Source organism: Lissotriton vulgaris, chromosome 5 (assembly GCF_964263255.1).
Source record: "Lissotriton vulgaris chromosome 5, aLisVul1.2, whole genome shotgun sequence".
Lineage (NCBI taxonomy): Eukaryota > Metazoa > Chordata > Amphibia > Caudata > Salamandridae > Lissotriton > Lissotriton vulgaris.
In genome coordinates, this window is record NC_141693.1 from 34285618 (window position 1) to 34306106 (window position 20489).

The 20489-nt window shown below is 49.5% G+C and overlaps 1 protein-coding gene across 2 annotated transcripts in view; it reads left to right on the top strand.

Moving 5' to 3' along the window:
* The first annotated feature begins 9222 nt into the window (after positions 1-9222).
* The window catches only part of ABCF1 (ATP binding cassette subfamily F member 1), a 370902-nt gene continuing 359635 nt past the window's right edge, over positions 9223-20489 (top strand). For both annotated transcript variants that reach the window (XM_086920711.1, XM_086920713.1), the window contains exon 1: positions 9223-9504. In XM_086920711.1, coding sequence (XP_086776837.1) covers positions 9408-9504 — 97 coding nt within the window. In that variant the 5' untranslated portion in view covers positions 9223-9407. The remainder of the gene's footprint in view (positions 9505-20489) is intronic.

The window sequence follows — 20489 nt, forward strand, 5'->3', positions numbered from 1 at the left end:
CTCCTGACAATAGCGTAGAGCGTCTTTATAGATACCGGGCCAGTAGAAAAAACGTAAGATCAGCTGCGTGGTTTTTTCGCTCCCGGTGTGTCCCGCCACTAGATGGGTGTGGGCGAAAAAGAGAATTTGCTCCCGGTAAGATACCGGCACCAACAGTTGCTCGGGTTCGTCCTCCTTCGCCTGCCGGTATAGTAGCTCATTGGAGATGAGAAAACGGGGGTATCTGGGATGAGGTTCGTCCATCTCACGGTGGGCCTGCTCCCAGGCATTAAGGAGGGTGGTGTCATTGATTTGTGCAAATTTGAAACTTCGGTCCATTACCCATGGTTCCGGGGTCAGTAGGGCCGTCTTCACTGACTGCATGCGGGGTTCCCCTGTACCCATACTCTGCCTGAACCAGTGGAGAAAACTCGGATTGTCAGTACCAATGATCAAGGGCTCGGGGAGGGTATTGAGTACACCTACTCTCACTCGCTGTTGGGGCCCTCCCTTGGGAACTATGGGAACTAAGGCAAGGGGGTATGTCCTCACATCCCCATGCACACATCTTATAGCCACGCTTTGGTTCTCTAGATATTGAGACTTTAGCACATGTGGGGCTTGAATAACCGACTGCCGGCACCCTGAGTCTAAGAGGGCCTGTACGACCGCTCCATTCACCTGCACACTCACCCTATAAGTGCTCCCCATCTCCGCGGAGTAAAGCACAGTCCGGGGCAGGTATCCCACCTCCATCGGCTCCTCTTGGGTTTTCTTCGTGGGGCAGAATCGAGCGATGTGGCCCCAGTTACCACAGTCAAAGCATTGGGGCCCAGAGCTAGATGGTCCCTCAGGTTTCCAGCTACGGGGCTTTGGAGGGTCGATTGGTCGCTGGACGGGGCGTCTCTCTGGTTTCATGGGCGGCTTTGGGTGACGCTCACTTTCCCACCCTGTGGAGCGGGGTTGGGCTCTGGAAAAGGTAGTGGCCATCTCGACGGCTTCCGCAGTTGTCAGATTGTGGTGTTGGCGAAGCCAGCGCTGCGTTGCATAGGGAAGGGCTTCCAGGAATTGTTCGAGATATATTCGGTCCATAATCTCGGTCTTGGTGCTAGTGTTAGGCGTCAGCCATTTATCGGCGGCCATTTTCAGCCGCACGAATAGGGTTTTAGGGGTCTCACCGGCGGAGCCCCGTTCTTTCCTAAATCTTATTCGGTAGGCCTCGGTGTCCAACCCTAGGTGATCGAGAATTATTTTTTTGATCTCTGTGTATGACGTATCCCCGTTAGGATTGGCAACCTGGTAGGCTGCTTGTGCCTCCCCTGACAGGAGGGGTGCCAAGAAGAAGGGCCATTTGACTATGGGCCAGCCACAGGCCCTGGCGGCCCTTTCAAAGTTTAATAAGAAAGCATCTGGGTCGTCTCCGGTATGATACTTCTGTAGAGCCACTGCAGAAGAGCCATGTGGGATGGTTACTTCACCTCTAGTACTCCCGGTGGCGACGGGATACACCCAGGGCTGTTGAGACTCCTCTCTGGCGGCTAGGGCTTTCTTTAGGATCTCCCGGTCAGCCTGGGCGGAAGTCAGTTGCTGTTCCGCCACCCAGCCAAGTTTCTCCTGTCCTTTCACTAGCTCCTGAAGAATTGTTTCCATCTCTGTGTCGAGAGTTAGCCTGCCCGCATTCTCCACCACTGTTACAATGGGAGCGGGCGGCGGCGCAGGAGAGATAGGCAATAGGCGTGCTCTTGGAAGTTTAGGCTTTAATGTGGCAAACAATTGGTCCGTACAGCTTTTGCGGGCGGGGTATTTTCTTGGTGACCGGCTTCTGCTCCGGCGTCGGTGTACGGTCTTTTCTTTCGTCCTGGTCCCTTCCGGTCTTCGGACAGGCAGCTCCTCCTCCTCCTCCGAGTCCGTCCCGACTGTTGGAGTGGCTCTCCAGCGATCACCCAGTCCGAGGGAAAGATAGAAAGACAGAAGTGTCAGGTGCTGTACAACTTCGGGCACGGTGCAATTAGGGGGGGGAAAGTGAGGGGACTCCCGGTGCTCAGTTTAGCGCGTGAACGGCAGTGAAGGGTGATTTCCTTATCCCGTTAAACTAAACGTCCCTCGGGGTTGTACCTAAAGTACGCGGCCCTCCTACCCAGCCCCTGAAACGATCACGTACCTGGAGGAGCCACGCACCTCCCCTGGGTGAGTGGCTGGGCGGCTCGTGGAAACGGTGGCCTCCTGGCTTTCCTCCGTCCTGGGCAGGCGCCGACTCTGCTCGCTTTTCGTCTCCTGACGTCCGACTCTCCACCTCCTCTCCTGCTCCTCGAGGCTCAAGACCTTCCGAGTCGTCTCGCTCTCTCTCTTTCTGCTCCTTGATCTTCCTCCGTTCGAATCCTTCCTCCTTCCGAATCTCCGTCCTCCTTCCTCCTTCGCCTCCCGTCCTCCAGGTGAACAAGCACACCTGAGAGGCTTCTGGTTCTCCTTTTGATGGGCCGGGCGGCCAGGCTGACTCCTCCCACTCTGTATTCTCCTCGCAGTTAAAGGGCCAGTCCATAGTGTCCGACTCGGTCCACGTTGTTGCCGGTTCCTGTGGGTGAGACATAGAGAGGGGAGGGGAGGGGACAAAGGTTAAGTCGGACCTCCCCTGGTTCGTTCCCTCGTTGATGGGTAGTCCCGTACCGATATCCTGATGACCCCGTCGGTACACCCCGTTACACACCTCCCCCCTAGGACGCTCCCGATCGGGGAGCGGATGGCGGGATAGGAAGTCCGCATTAATGTTCTCAGTCCCTTTTCTATGGTGTACTGTAAATGAAAACGGCTGGAGCGCCAGGAACCAGCGCATGACCCTGGCATTGTTGGACTTGTTCCTAGACATCCACAAGAGGGGAGCATGGTCAGTGTACAGGTGGAATGGTCTACCCTCGAGGTAGTATGCCAGTTTCTCAATAGCCCAACGCACAGCCAAACACTCCTTTTCTATGGTAGCATATTTCAGTTCTCTGGGGAAGAGTTTCCGGCTGACATAAACTACAGGGTGCTCTAGCCCATCTTTGCCTACCTGTGACAGAACGGCGCCTATGCCGTATTCGGAGGCATCGGTATGGAGGAGAAACGGGACTGAAAAGTCCGGTGAGGCGAGGACAGGGGTCGTGGTAATGATGCGTTTTAGGTGGGAGAAGGCATCTGTCATACTCTCTGTGGGCTTAATGGGAGTGTTGGATTTCCCTGTATGGCGTAGAGCGTCGGTAAGGGGGGCGGCTATGTCTGCAAAGAGGGGGATAAACCTTCTGTAATACCCCACCAAACCTAGGAAGGCCCTCATCTCTTTCCTGGTGGAGGGGAAAGGGGTGTCCGCGATAGCCCTGACTTTCTCAATCTGGGGCTCGATCATGCCATGCCCCAGTACATAACCGAGGTACTTCACCTTCTGGTATGCCAGTCTCGATTTCTTGGAGTTTACCCTTAGCCCTGCCTTCTCTAGTTCCTGAAACACCAGATGGATGTGTATTAGATGTTCCTCCCAGGTCTTGCTGTGGATGACTATATCGTCTAGATAGGCAGATGCCATGGAAGCTACAGGGGCGAGAACGGCGTTCATCAGTCTCTGAAAGGTGGCGGGCGCCCCGTGTAGCCCGAACGGGAGGACTGTAAACTCGTAATGCCCTTCATGGGTGCTAAATGCGGTCTTTTTCTTGTCCTCCTCCCGTAATGGCACCTGCCAATAGCCTTTTGTAAGGTCGAGTGTCGTGATATACCGGGCTTCTCCCAGGCGTTCTATAAGTTCGTCCACTCGTGGAATCGGGTAGGCGTCGAATTCCGAAATTTCATTGAGGGCTCGGAAGTCCATACAAAAACGCCGACTTCCGTCCGGCTTTGGAATCATGACGATCGGACTCGACCATTGGCTGGTGGAAGGTCGTATCACCCCGAGTCCCAACATGTCCTGTACTTCCTTCTTTATGGCTTGTCTTCGGGCTTCAGGAACTCTGTAAGGTTTAATGTTAATGACTTTTCCGGGGGGAGTGTTTATTCTATGTTCGGCCAGGTTGGTCAGTCCGGGCTGGTCTGAGAACAGTCCCTCATGCTGGTGGAGGACGGTTTGCACATCCTTCCTTTGTGCTTGGGTTAACTCATCGTTGATGTTCAGTTGGTCGTGAGTGGAAGGCGACGTGTTACTGCCAGTCAGGACTCGTACGTCGGAGACGGGTGGAGCTCCCAACCATTTTTTTAAGGAATTGATGTGGTAGGTTTGTGTTTTCCGGGGTCCGAGTTGCAGCTCATAGGTGGTTTTTCCAATGGTACGTACGACTTGAAAAGGTCCTGTCCAACTGGCACGAAACTTTTGAGTGGAGGAGGGCAACAATACGAGAGCCCATTCCCCTATCTTCAACTGTCTCCACTTCTTGCCTTTGTCGTAGCATAGTTTTTGTTTCTGTTGACTGTTTCCCATGTTCGCATAGGCCAGATCTCGGAGTTTCCCTAATTTGGATTTCAGGTTCTGGGCATACTCCAGGGTGGCTGAGGTTTCTTCTGGAACCTCGTTCTCCCACGCTTCCTTTGTCATCTCCATCAGGGAGCGTGGTTGTCGCCCATACAAAAGTTCAAACGATGACACGCCGAGACTGCTTTGGCGTTGCCCTCTTATCACGTATAGGGCCAACGGCAGTATCTGGTCCCATTCACTCCCATTCACTTGATGGGCCGGGCGGCCAGGCTGACTCCTCCCACTCTGTATTCTCCTCGCAGTTAAAGGGCCAGTCCATAGTGTCCGACTCGGTCCACGTTGTTGCCGGTTCCTGTGGGTGAGACATAGAGAGGGGAGGGGAGGGGACAAAGGTTAAGTCGGACCTCCCCTGGTTCGTTCCCTCGTTGATGGGTAGTCCCGTACCGATATCCTGATGACCCCGTCGGTACACCCCGTTACAATGACGAACTTCAAGATCTTCTAACGACGGATATCATCGAGCGCACTTCGGGACCTACTCCATGGGTGTTACCAGTCGTAGTAGTACCCAAGAAAGGACAAGATAATAAAGTGCGTTTATGTGTGAACATGCGCGCGCCCAACACTGCCATCGAACGGGAGCGCCATCCGGGGCCACATATAAGCGATATGATTACTCGCCTCAATGGAGCTACAGTATTCTCCAAGCTTGACCTTAACAAAGGTTATCACCAGCTGGAGCTCCATGACAAGTCGCGGTATATCACGACTTTCACAACACATCAAGGCCTTTTTCGCTATAAGCGACTGAACTTTGGCATCTCTTCGGCCGCCGAAATTTTCCAAGAGGCCATTCGGCGAGTCATCCAAGGGATTCCCAACGCTTTCAATTACAGTGACGACCTACTAGTCTTTGGGAAAGACTAGACTGGACATGATACTGCTCTGGACAGAGTATGCCATGCGTTGCTGAACGCCAACCTAACTTTAAATGCAAACAAAATGCGAGTTTCATAGGACCACTCTGAAATTCTACGGTCACATCTTTTCCAGAGACGGAATGAAACCAGACCCAGAGAAGGTGTCTGCTCTGGCTGATACCCCGACACCCCGAGACGTCAGCGACCTCCGCTCCTTCCTCGGAATGGCAAGCTACTGCGCACGTTACATTCGAGATTACGCTACCATCAGCTACCCCTTAAGAGAGCTCACACGTCAGGGTCAACCGTTCACGTGGTCAACCGCGTGTGAACAAGCATTCGCCAAGATCAAACAGGCCGTTAGTTCAGCCATCAATCTTGCTTATTTTGACACCAGAAAAAGAACGGAAATCACCGTTGATGCTAGCCCTGTAGGTCTAGGTGCTATCCTGGCGCAATATCAAGAGGACTCAGATCAACGCCACATCATTGCGTATGCCAGCCGCAACCTTACCGATACCGAGAAAGTGTACTCCCAACCAGAGAAAGAAAGCCTGGCGGTGGTGTGGGCGTGCGAACATTTTCATCTTTTTGTGTACGGGAAGCACTTCACCATCATCACAGACCACCAAGCACTTGTCACCATCTTTGGCAACCCCAACGCCAAGATGCCACCGCGGATTGAACGATGGGGACTACGTCTCCAGGACTACATCTATACCATTGTCCACAAGCCGGGGAAAGCAGAAAATCCGGCTGACTATATGTCCCGACACCCCCAACCACTCACAGGTGTGGCACACTCCCTGGCAGAAGAATACATTCATTTTGTCGTTGGCACCGCCTGCCCACCTACAGTCCCACTGGAAGCCATCCGGGAAGCATCAACGCAAGATCCAGTCCTGCAAGATGTCATGGACCGTGTGCGCAGCAACTCCTGGCGCCATGTAAAGGACACATCTCAAGACTCCAGTCAGCACATCCGTGACCTGGTAGCATTCAAACATGTCCAAGAAGAACTGTCCATCAGTGAAGACGTTCTACTCCTGAGAGGGGGGAGGATTGTGATCCCACAAGGGCTACGTCAAGGAGTAATCAACCTCGCCCATGAAGGTCACAGAGGCATAAGTGCCACAAAGAAGGCGCTACGGGAACGCGTCTGGTTCCCCACACTGGACCAGATAGTGGAGACGACCCTCAAAGACTGCGTCCCATGCCAACTAGTGAGTCGCGAAGAACCACCCGCTCCACTCCAAATGTCAGAACTGCCAGAAGGGGTATGGCAACAAGTCGCCATCAACTTCTTTGGTCCTCTAAAATCAGGTCAATACATCGTCGTCGTCATAGACGAATACTCCCGATTCCCATTCGCACATCTAGTGTCATCCACCAGAGCGACCACAGTGATTCCAGTGCTCAATGAAATCTTCGCAGCATGGGGCATCCCGCTACGAGTCAAATCCGACAACGGGCCCCCGTTCAACGGCCATGAATTTGCAAAGTTCGCAGAACACCTCAACTTCAAGCATCAGAAAATCACACCATTGTGGCCTCAAGCCAATGGTATGGTGGAACGCTTTATGGGGACTCTGAAAAAGGCAGTTCAGCAAGCAGAGTTAACTCATCGAGACATCCAGCGAGCCCTGAATGAAGTACTACGGGCATATCGCACCACGCCGCACAACACCACTAATCAGTGTCCAGCCACTGTGATGCTAGGGAGGACTCCCCGCACTCGACTGCCCACGCTGGATAGCACACTCCAGCCACGGAACGTGAACATTGATCATGACACATTGGTCAAGATAGACTATGGAAAGAAACTACAAATGAAGGCGTATGCAGACCTGTGCAGACGAGCCAGAGACACTGACATCCAAGAGGGAGACTGGGTAATGGTCCGGAGTGACCGAAGAACAAAAGCAGACAGTCGCTACCTTGCTCATCCCCTTAAAGTCAGCAGACGAACAGGAACTATGATCACAGCGGAGGCTGACCACAAACGGATTACTAGAAACATCTTGCATTTCAAGAAGTGCAATTCCAATAGCCACCATGAGGCCCAGCCACGTGAAGCCTCCACTGACTCAATGAGCCAAAGTGAGAACAGTGACCGAGGTCACTACAGCCCAGCGAGATCTGATGACGCCACGGATCTCCGCACCAGGATGCCAGAGCAATCGAGCCGCCCCAGAAGACAAGTTAGAAGGCCAGCACGCCTCATCGAAGAGATATGAGACACAGTAAGACTTTGTACAAAAGGGGGAGGTGTCGTATCGTTATGCCTGACCTCTGTCTAGGGACAGGGCAGGCAAGCAGGAAGGGGCGGGGATCGGAAAGGGAAACAGGAAACCTGGGAACAAGTGAGTACGAGCATGGTAGTCAGTAAATAAAGACGTACTACCAAACGCTCCGACTCCGGTGTCTTATTTACGGGGTATGAGACAATCTGAAGCCTCCGGTCCTGTAATAGAATCAAGAATTAGCTAGCATTTGCGCCAAGAATTTTCAATTCTATTAAGGACACGGAGGCGAGGATTATCCCTCTATGTTCAAATGTTTGATCAAGATTGCCCACCTGTTATGATATGTTTAAGTCTGTTTTATACAGGAATTACGGGTTGTTATATTTCCTTTTTCCTAGGCAAAGACAAGAAGTCCGAGTGAAGAGTCTTCCGTTGAAGAATGAAGTTGGAACGGTGTTCCCTGTTATTCCCTGTTGGAGAATATTATAGACTTTTGGTTGTTGGACTTATTCTGCAAGTTCGTGCAAAGAAAGAGGACGCTGGGAGTGTTACCATGACTCTTATAGGGTTCAGAGAGGCGTGGCTAAGGCTAAGCATCATGGCCTCTGTAGTTTATTTTCATTAAACTGTATGTTTATTGGCTGCTGTGAAAATTACAGTAAAGAAAGAGAAGCATAATCCCATACATGCCAACATTTCATAAGAGCAAAGAGGGAGATTAAAAAAAAAAAAAATCGGGAGAATGGGGCCTTGAATCGGGTTACTGGCATCTGTGGGCTTTGGAAGTGTGCTGCTGCAGGAGTGGACATTTGAAACACAAATGCACTTTTTTTTACCTTTCAGAAGCATGGAGCTCAAAGGCAGGCAGAGAGAGGGTGATGCTAGTGTTGTGCACTGGCCTGGCAGGTTGAGGGCAATGCATGCTCCCCCCTCCCTTACCCCCCACCCTGTGTGACAGCCCGGGCTGAAACAGCTTTCTGTGCACACACGCAGCCGACCCCCCACCCACCCAGTACTTCACAGGTCTTTAAAAGACCGTTCCCTTGTTAATGATGCTTTGTTGGATTTTCACCCCTTCGAGAGCCCCTGCATGGCCACTCTGACTATTGCTGGAAGAATTGGCACTTTACACAATAACGAGCCCTGTCAGCTGAACCCCCGAGGAATCGGGTTTTTTCTTGCAGGAATCGGGAGGCGGGAGACTAGCCTTGAAATCGGTAGTCTCACGCCTGAATCGGGAGGGTTGGCATGTCTGTAATCCTCGCCTCCGTGTCCTTAATAGAATTGAAAATTCTTGGCGCGAACGCTAGCTAATTTTTGATTGCTCAGTGTTCCCTGCTCCTCCCAGCACTGGTTTCCGTTTATGAAAATGACAATATTCCACTGTAAAAGATGAGGACCCGATTAAAGGGCCGGAGAGGGAGCCCCGGGTCTTCAGTTGCCAGCACACATGCAACCTGACACCTATCCAACATGGCGCACACACCTACCCTGACACCTATCCAAGATGGCGCCCGCGCGCACACCCTGCTGTCAGTGTCTCTATATCTATGTCCACAGTGACTGGAGTCTGACACTTGGCACCGCGCTGCGCATGCTCGAAGTTGTTGCTTCAGCCGCCGCGCCTGCGCACTCGTCTGACCGAGGGGCATGGTGGGAGATACCCGGCGCCGGGTGTGCACGTGAACTCCTCTGGCCTCGCGCACTCGTAGCCGGTAGCAGGAGGAGAGCGCTCGCGGCCCGTGACGTCAGCAGTTTGAGCAGAGCGCGAGCCCCCTCTTGACGTCAGAGCCGAGGTTGGCGCGGGCCGTGACGTCAGCTGGGGCCACCATGCCGAAGGCGGCGAAGCAGCAGCAGCAGCCGGAGGAGGAGGAGTGGGAGGGAGAGGACGAGGCGCCGGCCGGGGGCCCCAAGGCCGCCAAGGAGGGTGAGTGCGGAGGGGCCCGAGGGGAGGGGCCCCAGGGACACAGAGGGGCCCCCCGAGACATAGAGGGGCCCCAGGGACACAGAGGGGCCCAGGGACATAGAGGGGCCCCCAGAGACTTGGAGCGGCCCAGAGTGTGAAGGGTGGGGGGTCATTATTGAGGGACAGATGGGGCTGGGATGGATGAGTGTGAGGGGTCATTATAGAGGAACAGATGGGGCTGGGATGGAAGAGTGTGAGGGTGGAGTGAGGGTAGATGCTGAGGGTCAGTATTGAGGGACATATGGGGCTGGGATGGAAGAGTGAGGGTAGATGCTGAGGGTCAGTATTGAAGGACAGATGGGGATGGAAGAGTGAGGGTAGATGCTGAGGGTCAGTATTGAGGGACATATGGGGCTGGGATGGAAGAGTGAGGGTAGATGATGAGGGTCAGTATTGAGGGACAGATGGGGCTGGGATGGAAGAGTGAGGGTGCAGTGAGGGTAGATGCTGAGGGTCAGTATTGAAGGACAGATGGGGATGGAAGAGTGAGGGTAGATGCTGAGGGTCAGTATTGAGGGACATATGGGGATGGGATGGAAGAGTGACGGTAGATGATGAGGGTCAGTATTGAGGGACAGATGGGGCTGGGATGGAAGAGTGAGGGTGCAGTGAGGGTAGATGCTGAGGGTCAGTATTGAAGGACAGATGGGGATGGAAGAGTGAGGGTAGATGCTGAGGGTCAGTATTGAGGGACATATGGGGCTGGGATGGAAGAGTGAGGGTAGATGACGAGGGTCAGTATTGAGGGACAGATGGGGCTGGGATGGAAGAGTGTGAGGGGTCATTATTGAGGAACAGATGGGGCTGGAATGGAAGAGTGTGAGGGTGGAGTGAGGGTAGATGGTGAGGGTCAGTATTGAGGGACATATGGGGCTGGGATGGAAGAGTGAGGGTAGATGACGAGGGTCAGTATTGAGGGACAGATGGGGCTGGGATGGAAGAGTGTGAGGGTGCAGTGAGGGTAGATGGTGAGGGTCAGTATTGAAGGACAGATGGGGATGGGATGGAAGAGTGAGGGTAGATGCTGTGGGTCATTATTGAGGGACAGATGGGGCTGGGATGGAAGAGTGTGAGGGTGCAGTGAGGGTAGATGCTGAGGGTCAGTATTGAAGGACAGATGGGGCTGGGATGGAAGAGTGAGGGTAGATGCTGAGGGTCAGTATTGAAGGACAGATGGGGCTGGGATGGAAGAGTGAGGGTAGATGCTGAGGGTCAGTATTGAGGGACAGATGGGGCTGGGATGGAAGAGTGAGGGTAGATGCTGAGGGTCATTATTGAGGGACATACGGGGCTGGGATGGAAGAGTGTGAGGGGTCATTATTGAGGGACATATGGGGCTGGGATGGAAGAGTGTGAGGGTGCAGTGAGGGTAGATGCAGAGGGTCAGTATTGAGGGACAGATGGGGCTGGTATGGAAGAGTGTGAGGGTGCAGTGAGGGTAGATGCTGAGGGTCAGTATTGAAGGACAGATGGGGCTGGGATGGAAGAGTGAGGGTAGATGCTGAGGGTCAGTATTGAAGGACAGATGGGGCTGGGATGGAAGAGTGAGGGTAGATGCTGAGGGTCAGTATTGAGGGACAGATGGGGCTGGGATGGAAGAGTGAGGGTAGATGCTGAGGGTCAGTATTGAGGGTCAGTATTGAGGATATCACTGGTTTTTATATGAGAGAAATCTAAGCCAAACTATAATGTCCCTGTAGGTTTTTCAGTAAATTTATTTTAACATTCTATTTCCTAACTAGAACGTACCTGTAACCTTTTTTTTTTTCTCTAATTGAATTGCTACGTTTTTTTAACGTTATTTCCTAACTATAACGTTGTTGTAACCTTTTTGGTTTGTTGTGGATGGAGTGGCGCTTCCTTCTCCTTCACAATAATCTGCACCTGTTAAAGACTCTTGACTGGAATGCTTTATTAGGTCTCGCGACATATCAATGCGCAATAAGCGGAGCGAGAATTCATGTCCTCAAAATCCTCGTCAAACCAAGGGCTTTTTGCTGCGGCTATCTTTTAAGTTCACGTGACCAAACAAGCACGCTCATTCACGGCCGCACAGCACATCAAAGGGCTTCGCCCAGCGTGCGCTCTGCGGCTTCTCCTCCCCTAATTAATCATGGCTGGCTGGCCGGCCGGCCGTACTTTGTTTCCCGGCCGCTCTGCATTATCAGGTACGTGTTGGTGACGCATTATTTCACTTTGTCTCCGTGCGCCGCTCATCTTCTATGCCATGTGTTGCTGTCTCCTTCGTGTACTTCTTCCTGTGTTGCTGTTTCCCTCGTGCTTTTCCCCCACCACTCGTCTTGCTCTCTCCCTTGTTGAAAGGGTCGTGCTTTATTTACACACATCCTCCAACCCAACACCCTTTTTTTTAAAATTTCTTGTTTTTTGCTGTGTCTAGTATCGATTATAAGCATGCCCCAGTGCCGAGCTTTTTGAAATACACACATTGAGGCCGACCAAACTTAGCCGCACAACTCGTGCCTATGCCGCCACTGTTGGGTGTTGTCGTCTTGCCATGCTCAAACCGCAATGCGCTTTCTTTCCATGCCACCAACATCAATGTGAAAAAAAGGTTTGAAAAGCATAGCGTAATCGGACAGATATTTATATAACAATCCCTCCTGCTACTGGCATTCTCCCTTCTTTTGTACGGCCATTAACACTTACTAGTCACAAGATGCTCCAAGTGTGCTGTTTCCACTGCCAGTCCTCCGACGATACCCTTTTGGCTTTTAGGACGCCATTATCTAGCTGTGGTTGCAGTTCACATGACCGCCATCTCGAGCTCACGTTGTACGTCCTAGACAGTGGTAGGACTCATGATGAACACTACGTCTATAAACAATGTTCGCCATATTGGAAAGATCGCATTTACTAGATAAGAGTAAGGAAACGTGTGCACAAACTCGTGGCGATATTGTTCTATTGGCCCAAAAGTTCATTGAAATCCCGAAATACATGGAGTTTAAACAAATACTGAAAAAAAGGGATTTTTATCTTATTACATGAATCGGCCAAAAATAAAAATATGTTGCATTTTCATTGCACATGTGCGCGCTATTCCATTCTAGTTTAGAGTCAGAATATCGGGTCCTATATCATTTTGCTTGCTTACCAAAGATTATTCATTCAAATGAAAGGTTGTACCAACCTCATAGTTTGCCATTCTAGATATTCTAAAAGGCTGCATGTATCAAAAAATAGGAACAAATACTTTTCAGTCTATCTCAGGAGTTGTTTCTTCCATGATATTCAGTCCCAATTGCTTTTTTAGGTTCAGTTAATACATGTCAGTGCTCACGGGGTATTAATCTATATTAGAAACAAACCCCACCATCATGCTTGATTTAAGAAGCATGGTAATAGAGACCTAATACATGTATTCCAGGGTGCAAGTAATCACTAGACATTATCTTCTCAGAATGCCCTGTAGTTGGAACCAATGAATGCGTGCGCTTTCCTAGTAGCTATCAATTCAACGCTCATACATTTAAAGAAGACAAACAGGTGAAGAAGAGTTGCTCTATTTTCCTATGATTATAGCTATGTCATTCGTGATGCGAAAGCTGCATGGTTGCAGTGGTACCAGCCATTTAGTCCGTTTTAAGACATGTTACAATTATATAGTTTGGTGCTGGTAATTTTACACATTATAGTTAGTTTTTATGATACATGCAGCCTCACTTAGCCTCACATCCTCACCCTCACACCCCCTCACTCACCCTCACACACTCACACACCCACTCACCCTCACCCCCCCTCACCCTCACACCCTCACACCACTCAGTGCTACAACACATATGTGTGTAGGTGCCAATGCAATGTTCTTGGATTTTCGTCACAATAAAATACACTGAACATAATCTTCACAAAATTTATTTACAAATGTTTAAGCTATTGCCATTATAAATTACAATAACTTTTATTTAACACCTTGGCTGCTATGGGTTTTCCCGCTGGGTGCTGCAATATCAAGATCCCCATTATTCATGACAAAGCCAGCTCGTCATAAGCGCAGGGCAGGTAACACCCATGACGAGCTGGCTTTGTCATTAGCGTCGAAGGGGTTAAGTATTAATTTTTTACAAAATTAAAAGCCATTGTTATTTGTAATATCAATACATCTAAGTCACGTAAATACAACACACATTGCATTACAAATGCTATAGGTGTCACATTTGCGAAAGTTAAAACTATTGACATTGTAACTGACAAAGCTATTAATTTTGCTATTTTGTAAACCAACACATAAATTAAACAAGCATTTACAATGCAATGGTTTCGCCTTTTGAAAAGTTTGAGCTATTGGCACTGTAAATGACAAAATTTGTATTTATGTGTTGGTCTTCACAACAGATAAATAAATGGCATTGTCATTTACAATGCCAATAGTTTAATCTCTGGCAAATGCCACACAAAGACACACATACAGACACATACAGACACACACAGACCCACACACACCAACAGAGCCCCCCCAACACACACACACACAGAGCCACACACAAACCCACACACAGAGAGAGCCACACAAGGAGCCACACACACACGGAGCCACACAGACAGAGAGAGCCACACAGACAGAGAGAGCCACACAGACAGAGAGAGCCACACAGACAGAGAGAGCCACACACAGAGAGAGCCACACACAGAGAGAGCCACACACAGAGAGAGCCACACACAGAGAGAGCCACACACAGAGAGAGCCACACACAGAGAGAGCCACACACAGAGAGAGCCACACACAGAGAGAGCCACACACAGAGAGAGCCACACACAGAGCCACACACACACACACCCAGAGTCACACATGCCACGTATTTCAACGACCACTGATACATGATTAGATCTGGCTTTGCCGCATACGTAGTGCAAAATATGTCGATTTCAATGGAGGATTGTAAAGTTCTTCCCTCGGACAATGTCTATCACCTACATCCGCAGCAGGGTCTGTGCTGATGTGGCCCATGACATTTAAACCAGGCTGACCTGTATGTAACTGATGCTCGTGAGGCCTCGGTCTTTCATAAGTGTACTTTTACCAACAAACAAGAGAGTTCCTAACCAACTTCCATACGTCATATTTAAGTTGACATATGCGATCGTTACGACATGGCCTTTCACTCTCCATACTTGCAGAGCATACGGTGAAGGCACACTTATTGCAGTTGTATATTGCACAAACTCGACCCGTGGTTATTGGAGCGCTTACACGATCCCCAGTTACGTTAAACAAGGACAAGTTCGTTTTTAGTTTCCCCTGAATCACGAAGTAGAGCCCACGCCGAGAATCGAACCTGGGTCCGACCCCAAGTTTCAAAGTCGGCAGCTTGGGTCTGGGTTAGACAACTACATTACTCAGTTGACCGTTCTATATTATTTTGATGTTTTTTCAACAAGTCTTAGTCGAGATGCCCCAGGGGAACATTGAAATAGAACGACTTCCGGGTGGTATAAACAGACCGGTGGTTCTAGAAGAGACCTTTAGGAGTTTATTTACAAGCTTGCGCCACCGGTACGTGATTGTTTTCCATATTATAAGCGGCGCACCAGTGACGCAAGGGGGTTGTAAATAAGCGCCTTAGATTCTGGTGACTACACGCGCATTTGTAACAAACACATACGCAACCATCTGAAAATCCGACACCTGCTCCTGCAATGCGACCGGCAACCATTTTTAGCGACTGCGTCACAGCCAGCGGGCTCTCGGAGCGCAGCCATTTCACGTTATAGTCCGGTAGATTAACCCAGTCGACTCTAGGTTGGGGTTTTCAGAGGTGCGCGACGTCGGAGTATCAAAACTAACTACGCGTTCCCGTTCCGGAAAGAGGAACGAGCCGTTCGTCAGCTATAAAGCTCCAGAGCTGTGCATGAAGAAGAGTCGAACAGATCTTTAGGAACCTCTTACAATAAGGAAATGTTATGTGATGTGTTTCCTATCCCCGCTAAAAACGCACAAACCCCTACAGCTGATCACTTTTACACAGAACGGCGAGTTTCTAGTGCGTGTAGGAAACTGTCAACCGCGCTGCACTTCACATTCTCATGTACACCACCACAGGACAACCTTCTAATTGTTACGTACCGCCCTGGTAGCGTCCGCCATACCGCGACATCTTTGCTTGTCGGCTGGTCTCCGCACCACGGGCTCGCTCCTCGCACCCTAATGGCGCCAATAGCTAGTCGGTTACGCAAAAGATATGCGAAGAGCTTACAGCTCGCATGCGCCGAGACGCAGAAGCAGCCTGGCCCCGTGCTCGAGAACTCCGGTCGTTGTAATGTCACGTGACGGGCAATGCTGCGGCTGGTTTCCATGGCAGCGGAAGGGACTGTACCTTTGCCTATAAACTGACATGAAGTTAGGAAGCTTGTTAATTCACACTACTTGGCGGAGAGGCCGAATTGAGAGGGGATGTAGCTTACGCAGGGCTTTAAAGTGCGTTGAAAAATCTGGGGGGGACGTCTCTCAAAGTGATGTGACCGATGTAATTAAGGGCGTAATCAGAGAGAAGCGGGAGGGGGCGGGAAAGGGGGAGGAGAGAGCTGACGACGGCCGGCCGGAGCAGAAGACGGGCACCAGGAACAAGCGCGGGAGAGAACGAGGGGGGCGGGAGAGTACACGAACGGCGGGAGGGGGGCGGGAGAGGACGAGGGAGGCGGGAGAGTACACGAACGGCGGGAGGGGGGCGGGAGAGGACGAGGGAGGCGGGAGAGGGGCAGCTAGGAACAAATAAGGAGACCCGTCCCGAGCAGCAAGGGAGGTGCCGGCAATGCCGGAACAGACTCGGGGGCGTTCCCGGCGTCGCGTGACGTCGGCAAAAGCCAAAGAATCTCGGGAACGCCCCCGTGTCTGGTCCGGCATTGATGGACAGGCCCCTCGTCCAATGGCTAGGCTCCATTTATGGAGCTAGCCAATGGGACGGGGGGGCGTGTTCCATAGTGCTTACTGTACTCAATAGATTTCTCTGGAGGAGGAGCCTAACGGCTCCGTCCCCCAGCGAAACCTAAAAAGTGTCATTTACAGTGTCATTTACAATACAATAGGTGTCACATTTGCGAAAAGTTAAAACTATTGACATTGTAACTGAAAAAGCTATTAATTTTGCTATTTTCAAAACCAACACATAAATTAAAAAAAGTGTTATTTACAATACAATACAATACAATACTAATCGCTCAAACTTTCCTAATGCGAAAAGTTAAAAGTATGGGCATTGTAAATCGCAAAACAAAAAAAAATGTCATTTAGAAAACCAATAGCTCAAACTTTCCTACTGCGAGACCTATTGGCAACGCCAGTGCTTGTACTTGTTAGATCCAATTGGTCTTTTTTCCGCAATGTGTCAAAGGTTCGCCCAAAGGTGAAAATCCTTCCTTCTTCATAGTCTTCTTTATCCCTTTGGAATTTTGTTTGGTTTCTTAGTTTGACGACTTCTTCATGTTTTTCAATTCTTATAGATATTTTCTCTTTCAGTTTTTTTCAAATCTGCCGACAACTTGTTTTTTATTTCTTTTTCCGATTCTTTTAGTTGTTGTAGTTCATTCAGCGCCTTTTCTGTGTGACTAATTAAAAGAACTACTAAACCTAGTGATGCACCCAAAATCTGTTCACCCGATTCTTGGAATCGTTCTCCACTGGTGTCTTGATGGCTTGGCATTAGTGAGGTGCATAATCCTTGTGGTATCTTTTGCAGCTCCACATTTCTTTTTAGGATTAGCACTTCTCACCACTTTATCTCTTTTTTGTGTGTGATAATGTCTCCCATCTTTATAGCTTGCTTTTGGCATCTTTACTTCATTGTCTGGTATCACCTGATTTGATTTGTGGGCAATTGGTAACCTAATAAAGCATTGTTGTTCTGTCTGTGCTTCATTTGGCCTCTCTTGAGTCCATAACTTTTTAGGCCTGGGCGGTGTACTTCGCTTCGTTTGTGGAGTTTTCTGCCCTTCGCACTCCGCGGAGTGCAGAAAACTCCACTTTGCGATGTGCAGCAGGGTTTTTTCCCCGCTTGTGAACGCTAAGTTTGCGAACGCTAAGTTCACGAGCTGCCGCTCGGGTAGAATTTCTACCCGAGCAGCAGGAATACCAGCACAAACTGCAGTTTGCACTACACTCCGCCACTTGCGGAACTTCACAGCGTTTTTTTTGCAACTTCACTGAGTTTCGCGCAGCAAAACTCCGCGAACTACACCCAGGCCTGTCATTTTTCCTTGCTGTATCAGTTAGAGCCTTGTTGTTTCGCTCCTCTGTTCCCCTCTCCGTTTACCCTGTTGTGGGATTCTACTGACATGGGCCAATGTGTTTGTTTCCTTATCTTATTTGCAACGTATGCAGCGTTTGTTGTTCTTCTTTTTCTCAAGGAATTAAATGATAGTACTTTCACGTGTCACTACAAATGGATTGCAGTATCAGATCCTGTTGTCTTTTTCTTTTCCACCGTAGCCGGTTCTTCCTTGCTGTGTCAGTTTAGTTGCTTTAATTACAATGTATGTGCACAGTGCTGTATTTTGTATATTTTTCTTACTTCACTTTCCTTAACGGATTTGATGATAATACTTTCAATCTACTCCATCTGTTAGTTTCATTGAGCTGCAGTAGGTGCAGCGTTTTTCCTTTGTTGCTGCGGCACTCTGTTTCTTATGTTTTTTCTTTCCTTTCACAGGAGTTCAATGATATTGCTTGTATGTACTTACATGTGTTAATTTGAGTCAGTTGTGGTGTATATCACATTTTGTTTGTTGTTTTTACTACTGATCGATGACAGACTCTGCGACGTTGTGTTTGTTGCACCTAAAGCTCCTCTTTCGGGGCTCAGTGATGGTGACTTTCAACACCTTGTGTTGTGTTCATTTTGATTAATGAAGGTGCATATGCCTCCTTGAGCTGTTTCTTTTTCCTGCAATCAACAAGAGCGATCAAATATGTTTCTTCCTCTCGTGGGGATTCAATGAAAATAGCATACAAAGATTTTTATGTGTTTATTTAAGTTAATTCCGGACACTTTCATGTGGTCTTTCACACTAATCCCAATGTATGCAACATTGTTTTGCATTTCACTGCAAATGGTGCTGATGCTCTGTAATGTTTTGTTCTTTTCTGACTCGGGACTCAATAACAGTCACTGTTAATTTAAACTCCCTCTCCTGCCCCCCCATTTCCAAATCACTGACCTTACAATTCTCCATGGGTCATGGTGTAAGGTTAGCCTAAATCTGCCCTAATTCCAAACATGACAACTTCCGCATGCATTGCACACATCGGGCTGTCGTGTTTCTCTTCTCCGTTTCTGGACTTTCCTCTAACCCCTTCCCTTATTTTCATTACAGCCCTGACACACATTCCTTTGCAATAATCCTTTTCCTCGCTTCCTGTTTCTTTATGCGCCGCACACCTGCCAAGTGATCTTTGTACCCGCACTCCAAGCAGTCTTTACCAATAGTGCGGTGCTCCTCGCAGATCACTCTGTTAAAATTCCCACAATTGCGCCAGTGCTTTTGTCTGCGTTTAGCTACTCGTTCCATTTACGCAACCCAAATCCTATGCTTAATGATTGTCCCTCAATTGTCAACATAGTTTCTCTTGTGTCAACTTTCACCCACTCACTGACTGCTCTATGGCATTTGCTGCTATGATCTCACCCAATGAGGATTCACCCGAAACCACTGGATTAGTTCATGTGAACCAGAATCTGGTCCCCTAAAGCCCTTTTGTTGAAAATTACTCTAAATTTTTGATGCAACCACGTTTACTGAAGAACTGCCTGAAACAGCAGGGTTTTGTAGCCTGAAGATGACACCTTGTGACGCAAGCCAATGTGGTGAGTGTGGGCCCCATATAAATGGCAGCTAGTGCGGAGAGGCTCGCTGTTGACAGTCTGCGGGATATACTAGGGGATTCCTCTGTCCACCCACCAACTTCCTCCACCACCATTCTAGTTATAAATGATGCAGACCGACCTGACCATAGGAGAAGAGCTGGACGTGTTTGACGGGCCGTAGCGCCAACAGAGCACCATACCAGTGAATCCTGGTCCATCTTTCCCCTCAAACAATCTAGTGGATGGGCTGGGTGTGTAGCCTTCTGTTCTATTTTTAGTGTGCTCACAAAATACCGCACTCAGATTCTATTCCCCAGCTGGACATAGTCCAGAGCACCTGGTTGAAAGACTACCCTAGGGGTTAAAAGGCAAGAGACATTCCACTTTGGTGTGATGAGGAGTGAAAAGTGGTGGGAACAGGGGTGGCATTTAAAACCCACACAACACTGGTTTGAAGGGAGGAGAGCAGGGCTGTTTGTCCAGCTTGTTTACAGTGTGGTTTACTGTATGTCATTTGGATCAAATGTAGATCCGTATCTGTTGGACAGTGTTGGCAGGAAGGGACGGCCTGATGCCAAGCCAAGAGGAAAGGGACAAATACCCCACATTATGCCGCAGGGAGCCCTGTGACTGAGTGTCCATCTAAATACTTGTGACACAAGAACGGCCCTAAGAAGGTAGCTTTGCAAAGTGGGGCCGAGTGTTGGTTTCCTGAGACATGCTGCTGAACATAATAGATGGGTCACTGAAGATCTCTTATTGGTTCTGGAGGCCGGCATGAAAACTGTTTTCACATCACTGTCTCACAACGTACTACAACAATGCAAAAATCCACACACACAGAGGTAACCTGGGAATAGCAGGTATTCCAGAGGAAGCTGAGGGCAAGCGATCCCAAACCTTCGTGGAGAAATGGATCTGCGCCTCCCCATGGCTGACCAATTCACTCTTTGATTTGGGATTGAAAGAGCCCCTTGAGTGTTGATTCAGCAGAATCTTTGAGGCACCCTTCAAGTCTGACAATGTCTACATTCCTTAGCTATAAGGACAGGCACACAATATTAATAATGATACATAGCATCAGCTTTTTGACGTTTTAGGCATCAAATACCTTGTTTTTTCTGGCTT